The 21,449-nt window shown below is 40.7% G+C and overlaps 1 protein-coding gene across 1 annotated transcript in view; it reads right to left on the bottom strand.

Moving 5' to 3' along the window:
* CCDC141 (coiled-coil domain containing 141) overlaps window positions 1-21,449 on the bottom strand; it is a 108,218-nt gene that overhangs the window by 44,785 nt on the left and 41,984 nt on the right. The window contains exons 7-8 of the mRNA XM_075831152.1: window positions 19,070-19,264; window positions 9,592-9,761 (exon numbers count right to left, since the gene is read on the bottom strand). Of these exons, the coding sequence (XP_075687267.1) occupies window positions 9,592-9,761; window positions 19,070-19,264 (365 nt within the window). The remainder of the gene's footprint in view (window positions 1-9,591; window positions 9,762-19,069; window positions 19,265-21,449) is intronic.

Genomic DNA, 21,449 nt, shown 5'->3' on the forward strand with positions numbered 1-21,449 from the left:
TTACTACTTGTGCCCAACAATAGCACGTGTCATTTATTTTTTATGGTGCTGCGTTCCAAGAGCCACAACTTCAATTTTTTTGTCAATGTGCTCGTACAGTATGTGGACTTGTATTTTTGCGTGCCAATCTTGGGGTACTTATAGTTAATTTTATTAGTTTTCATTTGATGGGATGGGAAAAAGAGCAATTCCACTTTTGTATTCTGCATTTTATGGTGGCATGGTGGAAATAGTTCTATCTAAGCTTGAAACAGCTGGGAAAAATTGAAATTCTGCAGACAGGTACAGCTTTTTTGGTCAGTAACCCAATTAGAATACGGAACCTTAAAGAAAATGTAAATTTTTTTAACACCTTGTCAATTTTAGGCACAACATTTTCTTCTGATTCATTTCTTAATATATCATTATAGCAGTTGGAGCTCTGATACAGAGCTCCAAATCCCCTTCATAGACATTGATTTAAAGAGTCTCTGTCACCACATTATAAGTGGCCTATCTTGTACATAATGTGATCGGCACTGTAATGTAGGTTACAGCAGTGTTTTTTATTTAGAAAAACGATCTATTTTCACCAAGTTATGAGCGATTTTAGCTTTATCCTAATGACTTTCTTAATAGACAACTGGGCGTGTTTTTACTTTTGACCAAGTGGGCGTTGTGGAGAGAAGTGTATGACGCTGACCAATCAGTGACCAATCAGTGTCATACACTTCTCCCCATTCATTTACTCTGCACATAGTGATCCTGCATCGTTCACTATGTGCAGTCACAAACACCCCCATTAACGTTACTAAAGTGTCTTGACAGTAAATATACACCACTTCCAACCAGGACGTGACGTCTATTCACAATCCCGACACTTCGGTAACGTTTGTGTGTGACTTACCGCACAGCAAGCGTAATCTCGCGAGATCACGCTGTAAATAACAGCACAGCGTAATCTCGATGTGCTGTGTGAGTAAGTCACACACAAACGTTACCGAAGTGTCGGGATTGTGAATCGACATCGCGTCCTGGTTGGACGCGATGTCTATTCACTCTTAGGACATTTCAGTAACGTTAACGTTAACGCAGGATCACTATGTACAGAGTAAATGAATGGAGAGAAGTGTATGACGCTGATTGGTCAGCGTCATACACTTCTCTTTACAACGCCCACTTGGTCAAAAGTAAAACACGCCCAGTTGTCTATTAAAAAAGTCATTAGCATACAACTAAAATAGGTCATAACTTGGTGAAAATAAATCATTTTTCTAAATAAAAACCACTGCTGTAATCCACATTACAGCTCTGATCTCATTATGTACAAGATAGGGCCTTTATAATGTGGTGACAGAGCCTCTTTAGCTGCCACTAGAGGGAGCTTAGGAGCTTACTGCATACTGCTTGTACATTAAACTCAATAATAGTACAGTATGCAGTAAGTTCTAAAGCTCCCTCTAGTGGTGGTTGCAGTCAGCAAACATGATATGATATTGTACATGCAGGAGATTTGAATCTCTATTTTAGAAAAACATGGCTCCATCAGCAAAAAATTATATATTTAGAAAATTTATCAGCACAGAATTTTGGATCTATTTTGAATAAAGAAAACAGAATGGTATTCAATAGTGAACATTCACTTTAAGCTGACGATACACATTAGCTAAATGGCAGCCAATAATTTCTTCCATCTGGATTGAGCAAATTGTATTTGGAGATAAGTCAATGCCCTGTTGAAATAAACATGCGCACTAAAGTGGGCATGTTTATGGGAAAGTTGTGAGACATGTATATGGCCAGCTTTAGTGACCAGCATCGGACTGGGGTTCCTTGGGGGCCCTTTAGCGGAAATGATTCTCAGCACCCATTTTATATCTATAAAGAACCTGGGCACATCGACTTTTTTTCATTGTAATACACAATACACACGTAGGATATATAATAATAATAATAATTAAAAAAAAAAGAAATAGACCCTAGGGATAAGTCATATTCTCCAGTCAGTTCCAAATAGGGTTGTCTTATGCTGGACCTTTGGGGATTTATTGTATTAGGGGCCCATTATTGTGTCAGAGACTGAAGTTACCAGAGGATCCGTTGGTACTCTGGTGGGCCAGTTTGATCCTATTAGTGACCCTAAACTGAAAAAAAAAACAACATTATGGCTGGTGTAAATACAGTTTATACCCTGCTGACTGGCTGGCAATGAAGCTGCATGCAATTTGAAGTTCTCCCCTTTGCCCTTCTATATTTTCATATCATTATTGCTGCCAACGAGAACAATTCAGTTAATAAAAAAAATATGAGGTTATTACTGTATATTTTATTTCATAAGATTTTATGTGAAAGTGCCGCAAAGCCAGATGTTAATATAACCGTTAATTGATTAAAGTAATAATTTTTTATGAAATACTCTTTAATCCCAGAGGGAAAAGTTGAAGCAGCAAAGTGTTCTTCTATGGCCGCTGATGAAATTAACACAGTGCTAATCTTGGTGCTAAATTTTTAATTTTGTTACACCAGTAAGCACTTTCAGAAACCTCATATGTCTGCACTATGCAGCGCCGTAATTTTTTGGGCTAATACAACCAATTATGAGCCAACTTAACAGTAGTCATTATGTCTATGGTACAAAAATGACCAGATACAATCAATGGAAATTTACTAAATCATTTGTAAAATTTGGTACTTTGTACATTTTATGTTTTTATGCATTAAAATTATTGTGACACACTTGTTATCTGAGGGGTTGTGAGTGACAAATTATTTCTGTAGAGAATTACAATAATTTTTTTTATTGCCTTTGTTGGAATATGAAATTAATTGAAAAATAATTTAACATTAAGAAAAATATATGCTTTGTTATCTTTTTTAACAAAAATCATTAAAATTACAGTCAGCCTTAAATTGTTTTTGGAAGTTTTGGTAGTTTTAGAAAAAAATGTATCAAAACATTTTTTAGCCATGTTTGAAGATGGTATCAATGCAAAAAATAATTTGTCCATTGTAGTTGACATCAACTGATCAAAGAAGCCGGACTCGAGTCGGATGTTGAGACAAAACCTTTAACGAGTCACTACGCTTTGTTCAAACTTTTAATTTGTCATAGAGACATATAAAAAGTTTGGATCGGTTGGGTTCCAGGTGCTGAGACCACCATCATTGCCGAAACGAAGGTGCAGAAGAGCTCAGCTGCGCGCTTTGCACCTTCAGCTGTGATCAGCACTCCCTGTCAGGCTGAAGGGCTGTCATAGAACGTCTATGTAAGCCGTCTTCAGGCTGACTAGGAGCGATGATCACAGCCGAAGGTGCAAAACGCGTAGCTGAGCGCTTCTGCACCTTTGTTTGGGAAACTTTCCTAATGAATTGGTAATTTAAAGGGGTTTTCTCTTAAACAACATTTACCACCTATCGAGAGGACAAACGATAAGGGTTCAGAACCGGCAGCTTGATTTCACAGCAAATTTCCAGTGATTCTACTGCAATTCGTCAGGAAATCTGCAGAAAATCAGAGTTCGTAGTGTTACATGCAGATTTTGCCACGGATTCCGCTCTCTGCATTGCAAGAGTGAAAACTTGCGGTTAGAATCTGCTGTAAATCTGGGTATAAAGAAGTGGCTGGACGCAGCCTGCAGGGCTTAGGAGGGAAGCCTCCATGACAGACCTAGGAGGGAAAGGGTTAAGTCTTGAGGGAAAGTTAGGAGGATGTGGAGGAGGGACAGGGAGGAGTTAGGGGCCGTTACGGAGCTTCCCGCTGTTTTCGGCATTGAGCCGGAAGCAGCGGGAGGAGTAACACTCATTCAAGTAAGCTCCCACCCTCCCGCCCATTTGTTCGTTATCCCTTGTGGTCCTTATTAAGTCCGTCTATGAGTGTTGTAATTTTATTGTGTGCTTATTTAACATGTTTTTTCTTTTCATTCGGAGTAGGTCCTGGTGTCATGGCAGCTGGCGGGGGGAGTCCTTGAGGCCAGTCAGTACAAAATGGTGGGGGGGTCGCATCGGGGGTATGCGTCCCCCAAAAAAGGTACATGGTTGAAGACTTCATCGGGTGTTATCCCTTTGAAGTGGTCTTCTGGTGGAAGGTATATCACTTGAAGGCTTCATCGGGTGTTATCCCTTTGAAGTGGTCTTCTGGTGGTTGGAGCCATCTGCAGAGGTGAGCGGTGCCTCTGAGCTGGTTTACGGCTGGAGGTAATTGGTTGGTGGTGGTTGCAGATGGCTAACTCGGGGTGTGTAAAAAAGGAATATCTAAAATTGCTTCAAGGACTTCCCCTGCTCGGTCTAATGTTAACGTTAAATTGTTATTTATGATTCTGACCCATGTTGGGTCATGTGAATTATTAGGAGGAATTATCTGGTGGATTCCTAATTAGTTATCCGAACGTTTCGGATTTAAATTGTTTTTATAAAACTGTGAAATTAATAAACGGCTGCTGTGGCCATTTCACATCCAACCTCGGTGTCACGTGTCTTTTTTCTAAAGGTGGGGGTGGAGGGATTGGTAGGGATAAGGGAAGGTTCACTAACACACGACTCTACTTAGGCAGGTCATGGGTATTCTGCACGTTTGAAAATCTGCCTGCCCTAAAATCTGCTTCTGCTACATTTACATGTATAGTACTGTACTTTATTGTGGATTTTCATTGAGGAGTCGTTACTGATTACCTTAGTGTTAGAGCAATGGTGGCCCCACCACTGGGAATCCCACTGATCACTAGTACATGGGGCCCAGAGTCGTCTGTTCCTCAGCGTATGAGCATGCTTGAGTTGCAGGGAAAATTTCATCTAGAGTTCTGCCCTATGGCGGCACTCGTGGTGTCTATGGCTTTGTAATACAGAACTGTAGGGACTCCGGCTTTGTTGTTATGCATGAGGACTATAGATGCAGTAATAAGAAAAAAGTTCTTAAAATGCTAACGTTACTTTTCCTGAATTCTGTAGTATATAGGTAAATAAGCTGGACTTCAGTCAGCATGGAGATCCAGCATAGTGACCCACTGGCTGCAGCACCTGTTACTATACATGCTACAACAACACATAGAGGATGCCAAAAGTCTTAGAATAATAATTCATAACTTTATTCATAAAATACAATTTTAAAAGTATATTTTAATCTCTAAAATAAAGAATCAAGAAAAATATACTCACCTTAATCCAGACAACTACACTATCACTCACAGTGGAATATGTATAATGTATAAATATCCCAAACACCTATATCTAGTCACAATCATAAATTCAAAGTGCACGTGCCAATAAATACCAATTCCTATATCTATACCAGTAATAAAGGTAGAGAAAAAAAACCAGTGGCAATAAAGTGCCAAAAATTTAAGAAAATAAATCATGCAGGGAAAGAATATGACCTGGGGTAGTGAGGACACTGATGTCCCAACGCGTGTTACATCTTCTGATTTCCTAAGGGGTTTCTTAAGTACCTGTTACTAATCTATTGCCCAAAATAAAGCAAATAAAGAATGGATTTATTGAGCAATTACAATAGGAAACATATTTTTTTTTCATGATTTTCCCTTTAAACAAGATAAGAAACTGATCCAGAATAAAATATCAGTTCATCGAAACATTATGTGTCTCTTACGGAATATTACACAAGCCACATTTCAGCATTTGGTTTATTTACAATTGAGCTTTATGTGTAAAACACCGTTTTTTGAGAATAATTCTCTTTTTGAGACATCTGCTGCCATCTCCTGTAGGCTTGTTTGTCCGGAGACTTGTTTGTCATTGTATACTAATTGACATTACAGATAGGTGCGGAGATGTTGTCTCTGGGCGCCTGTCATAACAGTGAGCTGAGGGTAACAGGTGCTTCATGTGCTTCTCTAACCCCTGAAATACTGACACCATGTACTCCACCTACTCACGAACATAGTGGATAGACTATATCACTTGTCACTACATCTACAGAAACTATATACTTTATATAAAGTTTAGCTAAAGTGTTTATACTACCTTCACATGTACCTTTCAAAGTAAAATATACATCTCTATTGGCCGTGTGTCGCATTTCACCCAAGCAAAATACTTTTTTCAGGGGTGTACTGACCATTTAGGCATTGCGGTAGTGCCCGAGAGCCCATGTCCCCTTAGTCACTTGCAACACTTTTCAAAGAGTCTTTCCAGGACTGTATTATTGATATCTTATTGGTAGGGGTCCGACTCTGGGCACCCCCAAATAGCAACAACATGAAGGGGCCTGGTACTGCAGCTCACAGCAGCTCAGTCCATCAGTCTTTTTGAGATACAGCTGCTGTGTATACTATATACAGAGCAGCTATATCTTGCACTGAATCCTGTATCCGTCAGGTCAGCGGGACTGATGGGTTCAGTGACAGCAGGTCCTGTGAGTCTCTGACATGCCGGATCCACCTGTAATCGATCACATCTGTTATGAACTTAGATGTGATCGGTAACAGCTCGATTCTGCGTGTCAGAGACACGAAGGACCCGATGACACTGAACCCATCAGTCCCGCTGACCTGACGAATACAGGATTCAGTGTAAGATACAGCTGCTCTGTATACAAGATACAAAGCAGCTGTATCTCAAAACGTAAAAATAATTTTGAATACAAAGTATTTAGAAAGTTGCACCAATCACAGTGATAGACATTGTTAGTAAAAAAAAAAAAGGATTTTAAAGGGGTACATAGCCTTTATTTATTTATTTTTTAGAGCATGCACAAATCATCATAAATTACGCTATAAATTTATTGTAAGGGCTATTACGGTCGTAAAGATACCAAATATGTGTATATTATTTCATATTTTGGGACCTATATTTAAGTTTATTTATTGTAAAAAGTGTGCATTTATGTGTATTGTGCTATGCTTTTTTTTATTATTTTAACATTCCTGATTTTTTTAAATAATTGTAAATTTTTTAATCCCATTTTTAATATTACTATAATGTACTGGCAAATATCTATATGCCAGTACATTATCTTGTATACTGATAGTAAACAGGCAGTTGTTAGGGCTGAACCTAAGTATGCACAAACAACAGGATATATGGTCAGACAGCCCTGTAATACAAGGTATCTTCCTTGATCGCGTCACAGGGATTCAGAGTTGATCGTGGCATTCAAGGGGTTAACCTGGGAGATCAGAGGTTTCTCTGATCTCCACCATTAAAACAGAGCTGCGGCTGTGTATTACAGCCGTTTCCTTGCTCTTGATGACTCGGGCACACGGGCGCACTTTCTCTCTTTGTGCAATCAACAGGACAAGTATGCTTGTCCTGATGTGGCAATGTCCTCCCGCTCATGACAAGCATACTCGTCATAGGTTGGCTACCAGTTAAAGGTCAAGTGCTAAAAAAAAAAGTTAAAATTACTCCTCATATGCAAGTTATTAACCTAAACTAAGGCCGGATTTACACAAGCGTGTTCGTTTTGCGCGCTCCGTGTGTCAGCCGCGTATGATGCGTGGCTGCGTGATTTTCGTGCAGCCGCCATCATTATGACTCTCTGTTTGTATGTTTGTAAACAGAAAAGCACGTGGTGCTTTTCTGTTTTCATTCACACTTTTTACTGCTGTTGCGCGAATCACGTGTGTCAAACTCACGGACAGTCTGCACGGCCCCATAGACTAACATAGGTCCGTGCGAGGCGCGTGAAAATCCCGCGCGTTGCACAGACCTATTATACATTTGTCTAAATAAGCCCTAAGTGTATCATGGCTATAATGTAGAAGGCAGTCACAAGTCATTAAGAGTAGAAAATGCGGCACACACTTTAAGCAGGTGGTGCTGGTCAGCGTCATACGGCATGAACCCATTCCCACAAACAGAAAACAGTCAGTCCAGTATAATTTTTTTTTTAAATGTGACGTCCATACATTATATAAACTTGTGTACGCCAATGTTTACACCATTCTAACTCTATGTGACAACAAATAGTAGGTTTATTGTTGTTTTAACCCCTTAGTGACCAGCCCATTTTAGGCCCTAATGACCAAGCCATTTTATTAGTTTTTCTATAGTCGCATTCAAAGAGCTATAACTTTTTTATTTTTTCGTCTACATCGCTGTATGAGGACTTGTTTTTTGCGCAATTAGTTGTACTTTTTAATAGCACCATTTTTGGGTACATATAATTTTTTAATTAACTTTTATTAATTTTTTTGGGGGGGATTATAAAAAAAACCTGAAATTCCGCCATTGTTCTATGTGTTTTTAAATTGACGCCGTTCACTATGCGACGTAAACAACATGTTACCTTTATTCTATGGGTCGGTACGATTACAGCGATACCACATATGTAGAGGTTTTTTATGTTTTACGACTTATGCACAATAAAAACACTTTTGGGCTTGTTTTCTGCGGGACGAGACGTAGTTTTGAATGGTACTGTTTTGGGGTGCATGGGACTTATTGATTTATTTTTATTATGACTTTTTTGGGGGGCAATGGAAAAAAATTGCAATTTCGCCATTGTTTTTTGCGTTTTTTTTTATGGTGTTCACCTTGCGGTTTAAATTACATATTAACTTTATTAATGGAGTCATTACGGTCGGGGCGACACCACATATGTGTACTTTTATTTATTTTTTACACTTTTACTAAATAAAACCACTTTTTATGGAAAAAAATGGTTTTATTTATTTTTTTACTGTAACTTTTATTAATAATCTTTATTTCACATTTATTACTTATTTCACTAGTCCCACTAGGGGACTTTACTGTGCGATCTTCAGATCGCTGCTATAATGCTTTGGTATACTTCATATACCAGAGCATTATTGCCTGTCAGTGTAAATCTAACAGGCATATGTCCAGGGCAGACCTGGGGGCTTATCAAGCCCCCGGCTGCCATGACACCCCATCGGAGACCCGCGATTGAATTCGCGAGCCGCCGATGGGTGACAGAGGGAGCTCACTCCCTCTGTAAACAAAGTTAAATGCCGCGGTCGCTATTGACGGCGGCATTTAACGGGTTAAATGTCCGCGATCAAAGTAAACTTCGATCGCGGGCGTTGGAGCAGGAGCCCAGCTGTCATCAGACAGCTGAGCCCCGGCTCCAGCCTGCACGGAAGACCCGTGCAGGAGGCCCCTTAGTGACGAACGTAAAAAGGCGTATTGGTGGTCACTAAGGGGTTAAGATTGGACTGAAATCAAAAGGTATAAACCCCAAAATGACACTCTTCTAGTCAATGATATTAGACTAGTATATCTTCTGTTAGATTTTCAAGGTATCAGTATATATATATATACTTCTAGATGTTAGTCTATTATAAATAAGTCACATTACATCAACTCCCACTGGAAGACAACAACATAGGATAATAAAAGTGTAAGAATAGAAAATATGACACTCTCTGCTCACAACATTGTGTATGAGACTGGATGTCAGTATAGTAGTGACATGTAAAGAAAGGCCGAAGTGTGAAAAGCTTACCCTAAGTCCCAAAGAAAATTACACTACAATTATACCAACCCTTTAAGCAAAACTCCCCACAAACACAACAATGGCGGTCTTTTTTTTTCCATATGGGGAATGTCCTTGCCGTAGATAGTCATGGTTTTTAACTCTTGCCTGTCTGTTTATCTTTGCACATCAATAATATATATATTGAAAAAAAACCTGACCTGGAAGGTGATTTCTTTAGAACAGTCTGCCCCTTGTGGAAAGCCTCAGAAGTACACCTCCGAATCTCAGCTTCAGCTTCCTTTTGCTTTGCTGACAGTTTAGGCCCACTTAGACTTTGCATCTTCAGGTGTTTCAGGTAAGACTCCATGCTTCCCAGCTGGTCGAAAGCCTGCAAAATGGTAAAATGTATCCAGTTGAAATGTCCATGATCTCAGGGACCACTAGGGTATGTGCACACACACTAATTACGTCCGTAATTGACGGACGTATTTCGGCCGCAAGTACCGGACCGAACACAGTGCAGGGAGCCGGGCTCCTAGCATCATACTTATATACGACGCTAGGAGTCCCTGCCTCTCTGCAGGACAACTGTCCCGTACTGTAATCATGTTTTCAGTACGGGACAGTAGTTCCACGGAGAGGCAGGGACTCCTAGCATCGTACATAAGTATGATGCTAGGAGCCCGGCTCCCTGCACTGTGTTCGGTCCGGGACTTGCGGCCGAAATACGTCCGTCAATTACGGACGTAATTAGTGTGTGTGCACATACCCTAATACTTATGATATCATGATACTGATAAGATCCTCCCCTCCCCATACCTTTGCTTGTAGAAATGTAGCGAAGATGAATTTGCCATTTTACTCTTTGACCTTGCATGTTTCTTGTGATCGATCTGTCCTGATGGTACTTTGAAGTCATTTATTTGGGCAGGGGGTACTGAGCTTATTATTATTGAGAAACTCTGCTCTATGACATATATGTAAATTCAATTGCATTGAGGTGTAGTCTATGTTCACACCCGAATTAAGTGGGCTTTGGTCGCCTATAGATATTATTATCCACATACCGGTTACTTAAAAGAGCAAAACCCATAGGATTATTAGTATTATTAAACCATGCCATCTTCTGGTCTTTTTATGGTACTGCATTTGTGTCTGGGCAAGTTGTATATACAGTACAGTATATGTGTATTATGTTTCGAGTTCTGTCACACAACACTTATTTTGTCAGTGCACCGTAGCATTATATTTTAAATTTTTAAATGTAATTTAATATTACATATTTTAATTTCTTGTCAAATAGCTAATAATCAACTATTTCTAGGCTATAACTTTCATGCCTTAAAAAAATCTGTCAAGGCGAGACACTTCATTTATGAATAAAGGCCAGGTTTCTCGGATTCAGCATACAAGGTGTCATTTACCACACTTGAATCTGTGCACACATGCTACGAGGTCAGGGCCGGATTGAGACAAAAAAAGCAGCCCTGGCTCACAAGCCCCAGCAGCCATCACACTCTGTCTAAAACCGGCCCTGGCCCTAAGCCCCCCAGTCACAGCACACAGCGCACGTCGGTCGATTCGGTCCAAAGTGATTTCTGTTGAATGTCAGATTACCGCACTTTTTTTAGGTGAAAATGCGTTCCGGTGGAGCAGCGAGCTCACAGCTTATGTGCTCAAAATTGAGCTTTCCCCCTTCCCCATATAGCAACACCTACGGGGTGATGGAACATGATACTTGATTGAGTGATAAGTATATTGCTGAAATCTGCAATATTGTTCTGTAAAAGAGAACTGGTTCAGCCGTATAAGTAACTTTCTTATGCAGCAACCTCCTCACTACACCACCTCCAGCCAGCGAGGTATCCTCTCAGACAAGGCCACACTTCAGGATATGAACCAGGATCCACACAGAAGACACTGCTTTAGCACCAGACCACCAGCTCTGGCTGATTTCTGAGCTTTTTTTTATTGTCCCCATAAGACCAAATGTAAACGTCACTTCCAGCAGGAATAAGAACATGTCATCTTTAGAAGAATTTGTTGCCAACAGTTGAAAGCAGAGGTAGTGCACTGGTAAAGATCTCTGCTAATAAATTCAAAGTTTGAGGACCATGTGAGTTCTACCTCCAGTATCTCCAGCCTTAAAAGCCGTTAACGCCCAAGTCACCGTGTTGTCATGTCCCAATGTCATCCAAGGTTTTTCTTGTTGAAGGTCCGATTACACATTTTTAAAAGAGGTGAAAAATGTGTCCTTGTAATGCTGTCTTGCAGCTAGCTCACAGCTTGCGTGATCTGAGTTGAGTGCAGGAATCACTTCTGTACAATGTGGGCTCTAACCCCCACATTGTCCTCCTGGTGACCTTGGGCTGCTCCCCCTTTCCCAAAGTGCCACATATGGAGGTATGGATTATGATACCTATTTGAGTGATGAGTATATTGCTGAAATCTGTAATAATCTACTATATAAATACATCTGTCTCAAAAGAGACAGCTGCATAAGTAACTTTCTTTACATAGTTAACTTACTTATGCAGCAACAATCTCACTGCACTGCCTCCACACCACTATAAACACCACCCAGCAGAGTACCATTTTGGGCAATACACATATTAGGATTTGAACCAAGGACTGCACAGAAGACACTCACTGTTTAGACACTACTTAATCGCCACACCACCACCTCACATTGGCATCTTAGCTTTCTTATTGTCCCCATAAGACCAAATGAAATCATTACTTCCAGCAGGAATAAGAACATTTCATCTTTGGAAGAGTTTGTGGCTGGCTCTCGGCAGCAGAGGTAGTGCACTGGTAATGTTCTCTGCTGATAAACTAGAAGTGTCAGGGATGTGCTGGTTCTATCCCCAGGATCTCTTCCTTGTATCTCAGTTTTAAAAGTCTTTCACCAATGCAGGTTCACAAGGTGAGGCATCCTTTTAAAGGAGAAATGCATTGTCCTGTTGAGCGTCAGCCGCTTGCCAAAATGTCACTAAGCACAAGCAACAAACTTGCATAAGTAAGTAGACCCCCATCTACCACACAAGCAGCATGCAGGACACAGGATGCTTTGAACCTAGGGACATGGGCTAACTCCATAGCAAACCAGGCCTAGGCACTTAAGCCCAAGCCACCACGCCGTCATACTGCCCCCCTCCCCAATGTGATCTAAAGTTTTTATTTTTGAAGGTCCACGTACCCCTTTTTTAAAAGTGGTGAAAAATGTGTCCTTGTAAAGCTGCCGTGCAGCTAGCTCACAGCTTGCGTGATCTGAGTTAAGCGCAGAAATCACTCCTGTACAATGTGGGCTCCAATCCCCACATTGTCCTCCTGGTGACCTTGGGCTGCTCCCCCTTTCCCAAAGTGCCACCTATGGAGGGGTGGATTATGATACCTGTTTGAGTGAGGAGTATATTGCTGAAATCTGTAATAATCTACTATATAAATACAGCTGTCTCAAAAAGAGACAGTTGTATAAGTAGCTTTCTTCATATAAGTAACTTTAGTATGCAGCAACAATCTCATGGTGCTGCCTCCACAGCACTATAAACACCACCCAGCAGAGCTCCCTTTTAGATAAGACCACACATCAGGATTTGAACTAGGGGCTCCACAGAAGACACTCACTGTTTATGGTGCAGCTTAAGCACCAGACCACCAGATTAGGTTGATCCTTGAGCTTTCTTATTGTTCCTATAAAACCAAATGTAATCATCACTTACAGCAGGAATAAGAACAATTCCTCTTTGGAAGAATTTGCAGCCAGCTCTCGATACCAGAAGTAGTACACTCGTAAAGTTCTCTGCTAATAAACTTTCCCAAAGTATCACCCATTGAGTGATGGATTATGATACCTGTTTGAGTATATTGCTGAAATCTGCAATAATCTATATATACATATATACACAGCTGTCTTAAAAGAGACAGCTGTATAAGTAACTTTCTTATGCAGCAACAATGGCACTGCGCTCCCTTCGCACCACTATGAACACCACCCAGTAGAGCTCCCTTTTAGACAAGGCCACACATCAGGATTTGAACACAGAAGACACTCACTGTTTAGACACCACTTAATCACCACCCCACATGGATTGTGCTCAGTTTGGTTTCTTATCCCTCTTATTGTCTCCATAAGACCAAATGTAAACGTCACTTCCAGCAGGAATAAGAACATGTCATCTTTGGAAGAATTTGCAGCTGGCTCTCAACAGTAGAGGTTGTACACTGGTAAAGTTCTCTGCTGATTAATTAGATGAGTCAGGAACATGCGGGTTCAATTCCCAGGATCTCCTCCTAGAAAACCCTTCAACAGCGCAGGTTCGCAAGGCGAGGCATTCATTTAAAAGAGAAATGCATTGCATTGTTAAGCACCAGCCGCTTGCCAAAATTGTCGTGAAACCATTGTCACCTGTAAGCGCAAGCAGCTCACTCATATAAGTAAGGAGACCACCATCTACCACACAAGTTGCATGCAGCAAACCCAGGTACATGGGCTAACACCGTAGTGTTCCTGAACTCAGAAACGTTAGCTCTTAGCCCCCCCCCAGTCACAGCGCTCTCATGAGACGATGTGGTCAAAAGTGACTTCTGTTGCAAGTCAGATTACCGCGCTATTTTTTATGAGGTGAAAAATGTGATCTGGTGGAGCCGTCGTCCTGCAGCTTATGTGTTCAGACACAACAGTAAATACCACTAGCACCTTATTATTAAAATGCTTTATATTCACAGGACTGATGGGCTTTTTTTTTAAATGTATACTTCTTGTTTAAGAATGGCAGATGGAGACATCATGTCTCCACAGGAGCGCTTCTTTAAAGGGAACCTGTCACCAGCATTTTAGCTATAAAGCCAGCAATACCTGGTGAAAGTGGGTGAAAAATCATTGTCATCTAAGCTATAAATATGTTCTAAGTAAGCTCTGTAACTTTAGTATTCCGTTTTTCAGTGGTCCCACACTGTATGCAAATGAGCAGAAAAGAGTCAAATCTTCATCTGAAAAGAGTCCGATTTTCATTCCTCCAGCATCTCAGAGTGGACTCCACCTCCTTCTTTTTGATTGACAGCTCCTTAGCCAGTCAGGGCCGGACAGGTGCCGGCGGTGGGCGGGGTTAAGAAGCTGAGTCCCAGAGGGAAAACTAATTACCATAAAAGGCGGGAAGAGTTTAAACGACTACATTTACTGACAGAGGAGGACTTCAGGAAAGAAGAGAACAGGAACGCACTCTGGACAGCTGCGGCCATTGAGGGGTAAGGCGAGTTTGACAGGTAAGATGTTGATGACAGGATCCCTTTAAGGGATGTAGGAACCACAATATAAATCAAGTAGAAAAATAAATGGCACAATCAAATTACAAAGACGTGATATTTTTTTTTCTTTTTAAAGACTATCTTGACAGAGCAAATATAAAGCAAGAACATTTCTATTATTTTTACATGGAAAGAAAGCCAAACAACAGGAGGCAAGATGATCATTTTAGGCAGAACTACGAGCAGTAAATATCATTTAAAGTGCATATGGTCTTGTCCCCCCCCCCATCACCTTCATTTATTAACCATTCTTCTCCACACTGTACAGTAGTTTATACTTCTTATTCTTACTAAAGATATTGCACAAATATTATACAAGAGAAAGGTGTCAGTAACATCTAGAGAAACCGAGTAGTTCCTTAAAGGGGTTTTCCACCTTCTAACAACTGATGACCTATCCACACGATAGGTCATCAGTACATGATCTGTGGGGGTCCGATCCGCCGACTCAGGTGGCTCCGGTCACGGAATATCGGCCGAGCTTCTACAGTACGGCCGCTATGCTATGTACGGAGCAAACTGCTTCCGGCTCTGTACATCGCATTATGTGCCATAAATTCCGGTGAACGCAGGCCACTGGAGCGGTTTAAGTGTGCGGGATCCGGGTAATAACCGATAATATACTGATGTCCTATCCGGTGGATAGGTCAACAGTTGTCAGATGGTCGAAAACCCCTTTAACGGATTACGTCTAAACCAACTTTCTGTACCACTTGTTAGAGCCTTGTCACTATAGATAACACATCTGAGAACAGTTTTGAGACCGACACAGATTTTGGTTTTCACAAAGTTTTCTGCTTCTGTATCATTGTAAGACAGCAGCTACTATATGTATACACTGTACGGGTATGTTCACACAAGGCGGATATGCTCTGTAAAAGCACACAGCGTATCCACCCTGTACGCCGCAGGGAATTTGAGCTGAAAAACTGCACCAAATTGTGGTGCAGTTTTTCGGCCAGGAATAGCCGCTGTGGAAAACTGAGCAGAAAAAAAAAAGGATACTTACCATGGAGATCCTTCCCTCCTACATCCTGCAGCCCTGGGATGACATCCCAGGAGGCCGGCCCGGACGAAGAAACAAAATTCTGCGTAAGTATTTGAATAAAAAAAATTCTGCGTTGCATTTTTTTTTGCGGCGGAATCGCTGCTTTTCCGCCGCAAAAAAAACATCTGCTATTTTTTGCGGGTTTTACCTCCCCATTGAATCAAATGGGGAAAACCTGAAAAACAAATAAGCAGCATTTATGCAAATGCGATTGATATGCTGCGGAATATACCGCAGGTAAATTTCTGAGCGTTTTCTCTGCTTATAATTTATGCAGCGCGTGGATGAGATTTGTTTAAATCTCACCCACTCTGCTGCTACTGTATTAGGGCTTGTCCACACGTAACGGAATTGCTGCGTATTTTCCTGCCAGAATTGTTGATGGAAAATACGCAGCAGAATACAGTAGCAGCAAAGTGGGGGAGATTTAACAAATCTCATCCAGACGCTGCGTAAAATTTCCGACCAGAAATTGACCTGCGGTGTGCATATTTCGTACAGCAGCATGTCAATCCACGCTGAGTAAAGTCACTGAATTGCTGCGTTTTTCAGAGCAGATGTCACCATATCCCAGCATTGAAAAAAACACAGCAAAATCTGCAACATTTTTTGCAGGAATTCCAATACGTGTGGACAAGCCCTTATGATGCGGATTTTCCACAACAAAATCCATTGGTAAAATCTGCAGTATTTAAACTACGAGTTAAATAAATACAACAGGTATAGCGTTCTGCACTCACTCCCACTTTATATATATATATATATATATATATATATATACACACACTATATATGCACATGTACACATCACAGACACACACAAATATGCACACATTATACACATATGAAGTACATATTGTAAACACACATGCACTTACCTTTTATGTAGGATATTTGTGAAGGGAGTTCAGCAGGTTGATGGGGTGAGATTCTTTACTCCAGCACTTCTCCTGCTCACCGCCCGACACAGAGCCCGCTGACAGTCTCCCCTCCCTCTACCTCACGTCCCGACTGGTAACAGCAGCAGGTGGGGAGGTTGTGTGAAGAGTAGGGAGGAGTAGCTGGAGGAGGAGATTTGTTAGAGAGCAGCACAGACTACAGCTGCTATTAAAGTCGGACAGCAGTTCTTAGCTGCTGTGCTGCCCCCTTAGAAATGCTGTACCAAGCCGCCTGAGACATTGATCGTTTGGGCGGCCAGCAGGCGGCACACTGTTCACTGGCCCATCTGGCATTTTCCAGAACTACCAGATGACCAGTCTGGTCCTATACGAGGTAAATGAGTGGAATCTTAGTTGGACCCCTGCATAATGCCCAGGAAAAGATAGAGACCAGACCTTTGCCTTTACCTACAGCTGCAGAATGGCATGCATGGGTGACAGTACTGTACCTTATCAAAGTGCCCCACTGTCTTTATTTTAACTAAAAACGCACCGAAATGAATGTACTGAACTTAACATGAACCTTAATATCAAAGAGGACTCCATCTTAGGCTAATGTTATGTCCGAGTCTAAATACATAATGGAGGTCATTTATCAACCAATCTACAGCAGTTTTCTGTCATAGAAAGTCGCAAAAGAGAACAAAAAAACTTCTGTTTTTCTTGCCCCACCCTCGCCACATTTTTGGAAATGGGGCGTGGACATCAAGGCCCGACAAATGTATTATTATTTATGCCAGAAAACTGACGTAAAATATACTGTGGAAATATACGCCAGCTCCTAGCTGGTGTAGATTTTACGCTATGGGGTGTAGCAAGCCCCTACTTTGCCACCCCTCCCGATAAGACTACCCCCCGCCCCACATTTAAAATAAAATAAATAAAATTATACTTAGCTTTCCACTCCGCTTCTCCCCCCAGGCTCCCTCATCATTCCTGCACGACTCATACAACAGAATGATGGCAGGGAGGGCCAGGACGTTGTATGTGACGCAGCAATGATGACTTTGAAGTGCTGCGCCTCATATAAGGCCCTGACGCTGCTCAGTGTCAGGACCTTGGACGACCGGCGCTGGAGTGATGGGGGAGCCGGAAGGGAGAAGAGATGAGGATCAGAGCAATGATGTGAGTATATGTGTGTTTTTACTTTATGTCCAATGGGGGGAAATGGATAACACACGCCACTGTCATTAAGCCACAGTTGTGGCGCACGAACCGGGCAAAACATGCAAAACATTTATTAAGAGGATTTTGCCTCTTAATGAATGTGTCACAGTTGAATACAATTTTTCTTGATAATGAGACTGGCGTGTGAAATGCCAGTCCTAACAAATTGCTTCCAATGTATGCACTGGACACAATAAAACGGAATCAACACCACAGATGTCAAATTTCAGAGTTCTGTTACTCTTAAAGGAATTTGCTGAAGCTGTTCATTTAAAAGAAGGCTAAACATTTCTAATGGCTATTTGCCCATAGGTTTATTGGAGAAGGAAAGATTGTTGACCAAGTCACCCGGGGCAAGGTACTTTCCCACTGAGCCAAGTACAGGGAATCTTTGTATTGTTCACCAAGGACAGAACACTTTGCCACTGCATCACTGAGTCACTACAAGAACTGGATGTTATCCTACCAAGTCACAAGAGAATGGACACAACATATATTACTGGATCTCCAGGATCTGATTATAGTATGTGACATAGTACTTCAATGAAAATTCTAATACTAATATTAATTTTGGTCTGGGAACAGTATACACCAATGAAAAGGGGTTGTCTAAAGCAGAAAACTAAATTCAAATCGGGGGTCTTCAACCTTTGGCACTCTAGCTGTGGTATAACTACAACCCCCAGCATGTCCTGACAGCAGAAGGCTTTATTATTCCAGCCAAAGGCTGTCAGGACATGCTGTGAATTACAGTTTCACAACAGCTGGAGTGCCAAAGGTTGCTGCCCCCTGAATTTTAGAATTACAGAAATTGTACAATTCACCATCAAACCAGAACTAGTGGGCATGCCCTCCAATTGACAATCAAAAGAACTATGCCCTGCCGCCATAACACCTTAGAAAAAAAAGGACAAGAAACATATTTTCAATGGGATATTCCCAACATATACATTTATGACATTTCCACAGGAATTGCCACATATGTGTGATAGGTGTGGGTCCCACCTCTGGGACCTCCACCTATGTAAAGAACAGCCAGGGTCTTTTGTCCTGCCTGGTGAGACGGCTGCCGCATCCAAGCGTAGAATGAATGGAGATGTAGCCAGCTCATCCAGTTAAGAGACACAGCCTAGCTTGCTCGGTTATTATTAAAATATTCATCATTTAATATACAGCTACTGAAAGCTTTTCCATTACTAAAACTGCATGCCAAACATCACATCTCCGTCTGGTTACCTTGTTAACGCATTTAAAAAAGTGATTGGCTTCCAGTAAAAGAGTTTGCCTCTGATCCATCAGTTTCCAGTATTCAGCATGGAGCTCATTTAATTTTTGATATGAGTTTTTTGGTTTCTCTCCATCTGCACAGTCCTTCAGGGAAGACAGATGATCAGCCTCTGCTTTCAGCTCCTGGAAGGTGGAGGAATATTCCTTGAAAAAATAAGTAAAATCAGATCTAAGCATCACGGTTACATAAACTCATTGTGCACTCTATATGTTAGCTGTGAATTATCTAGAATCTGTCCCATTTTTCCGCAAGTACATTTAAGAACACAAATGGGAACCTTTATCAATAGTGTCAAAGGGTGTATGAATTTACAAGTTGCAAAAATAGCACAATTTGTGGCAAATACCCCCTATTGTTCCTTTAGGTACAGCCACTTCTTCCATCATGGCGCCTAAGATCTGCCTAAGGGAACAGATAAAAACTTTTAAGTGCTCAGTCCAATTTATTTAAAGTTGAAATCTGAGGCTGCTAAGAGAGAAGGTTAAACTTCTAATTACTGCAGTCCTTAGGACTGTACAGAGCTTCTTGGTATCAGGGTATTCCTCTGGACTGCAGTGGTATCTCAATAGTTGGAAAGTCGCACTACAAAAAGTCACAGTGGAGCCCATGACCCGGTCTCCTGTTCACCGGTTGTCCTTGCTTGGGCTACTTTTTGTAGGTACTAAGAACCTTAGCATACCAGGAACACCCCACAATACCTGCCGTTTTGGAAATCCTATGATCCAGTCATCTACCCATCACAATTTGGCCCTTATCAAAGTCGCTCAGATCCTTACACTTGACCATTTTTACTTCTTTCAACACATGAAATTCAGGAGCTGACTGATAATTTCCTGCCTAATATATCCCACCCCTTATTAGGTGCAATTTTAATGAGATAATAATAACAACAATATATATATATATATACATATATATATATATTCCTAATATACTTACAGGGATATATGCATGTTTTTTATATATATATATATATATATATATATATATATATATATATATATGTATAGCCTATTGGAAATGAGGCACATTTCAGCCTTGGAGTGCTAATCTGCTAGATACTTATTCGTTTTTCTGCCCATTAGCGGTCTTGCAATAGAAAATGTACTTATACCATTATCTTCTCTTATCTCTGTGGTAACCTTTCAAGATGGAGCATTGTGAAATGCATTTACTCCTGGAAATTAGCTCATTTTTCTGATAAGGTATTTGGAAATGTCTAATCTCTACAAAAACAGTGGAAAAAATACTAGTCTGAAATATGTTTACAGTATATGTTTTTCATTTCGAACTGTGATATTTGGCCAACCAATAGAATATGGAACATCCTCAGCTTGTTATGGAATCAAAGAGGGGAATTTACGAAGACTGGTATTCCCTACTCTGGTCTTAAACTGAAGTGTGCTGGAGTATAACGCGCCAAATTTATTAAGATGCAGAGGCCTCAAATTTGCAATGGATAAAATACAGTGCCTTCCAAACGTATTAAGACCTCCTTGGTGTTTTTCTTGTTTTGTTGCATTACAGTATATTAGTCCATACGCCGCTCACTTGGATTTCCGAGCAGAAACTAAGCAGTGCAGCATTCACCTGAACGCTTCTGCCGCTATGACTTGAAAATATATTTTTTGCTTAGTTACACTTAAAAAGATTTTTTGGGGGGTTTGCACCATTTGATTTATACAACATGTCTACCACTTTGAAGGTGCAAAATATTTTTTACTATCACACAAAAATAATTAAGAAAAAAACAAAGAACTTTAATGTGCATAAGTATTCACCCCCTGAAAGCAACTCATAGCAAAGGGGTGACTATATATGTCTAAACTATACTATTTTGTCAGGTCCATTACATAAAATCTAATTTAAAATTCATTTCAATTCCAGGTTGAAATGCAACAACACAGGAAAAACACCAAGGGGGACACACACTTTCACAACGCACTGTATAGGCTGGCCTATACAGTGTCGGTGCATTAAATGTGACGGTTCATTAATCGCCAAACATCAAAACAGAAGAAAACAGGGGTGTGTGAAAAATGGCATAAGCACTCTCTCTTCGGCAACATAAGATTTACCATTTTGCTCGTTTTCAAGCCCATCAAAAAATGTATTACCACTGTAGATGTATATATTTCATATCAATAAAATGTAAAACTAATACACTAGGTCAATGTGTACAGATGGAAGAGATCCATTATATATTGTACACATTCTGAATTTGTAGATGCGCACTCACGTTCTGTTTCTGGAATGGCCATGTAATTAGTAAATCAAAAGTGACAGCCAATATGACTGCACTTTTGTAAAAATGGCCACCACGCCTTG

This window comes from Rhinoderma darwinii, chromosome 6, assembly GCF_050947455.1.
Source record: "Rhinoderma darwinii isolate aRhiDar2 chromosome 6, aRhiDar2.hap1, whole genome shotgun sequence".
In the NCBI taxonomy this organism is placed as follows: Eukaryota; Metazoa; Chordata; class Amphibia; order Anura; family Rhinodermatidae; genus Rhinoderma; species Rhinoderma darwinii.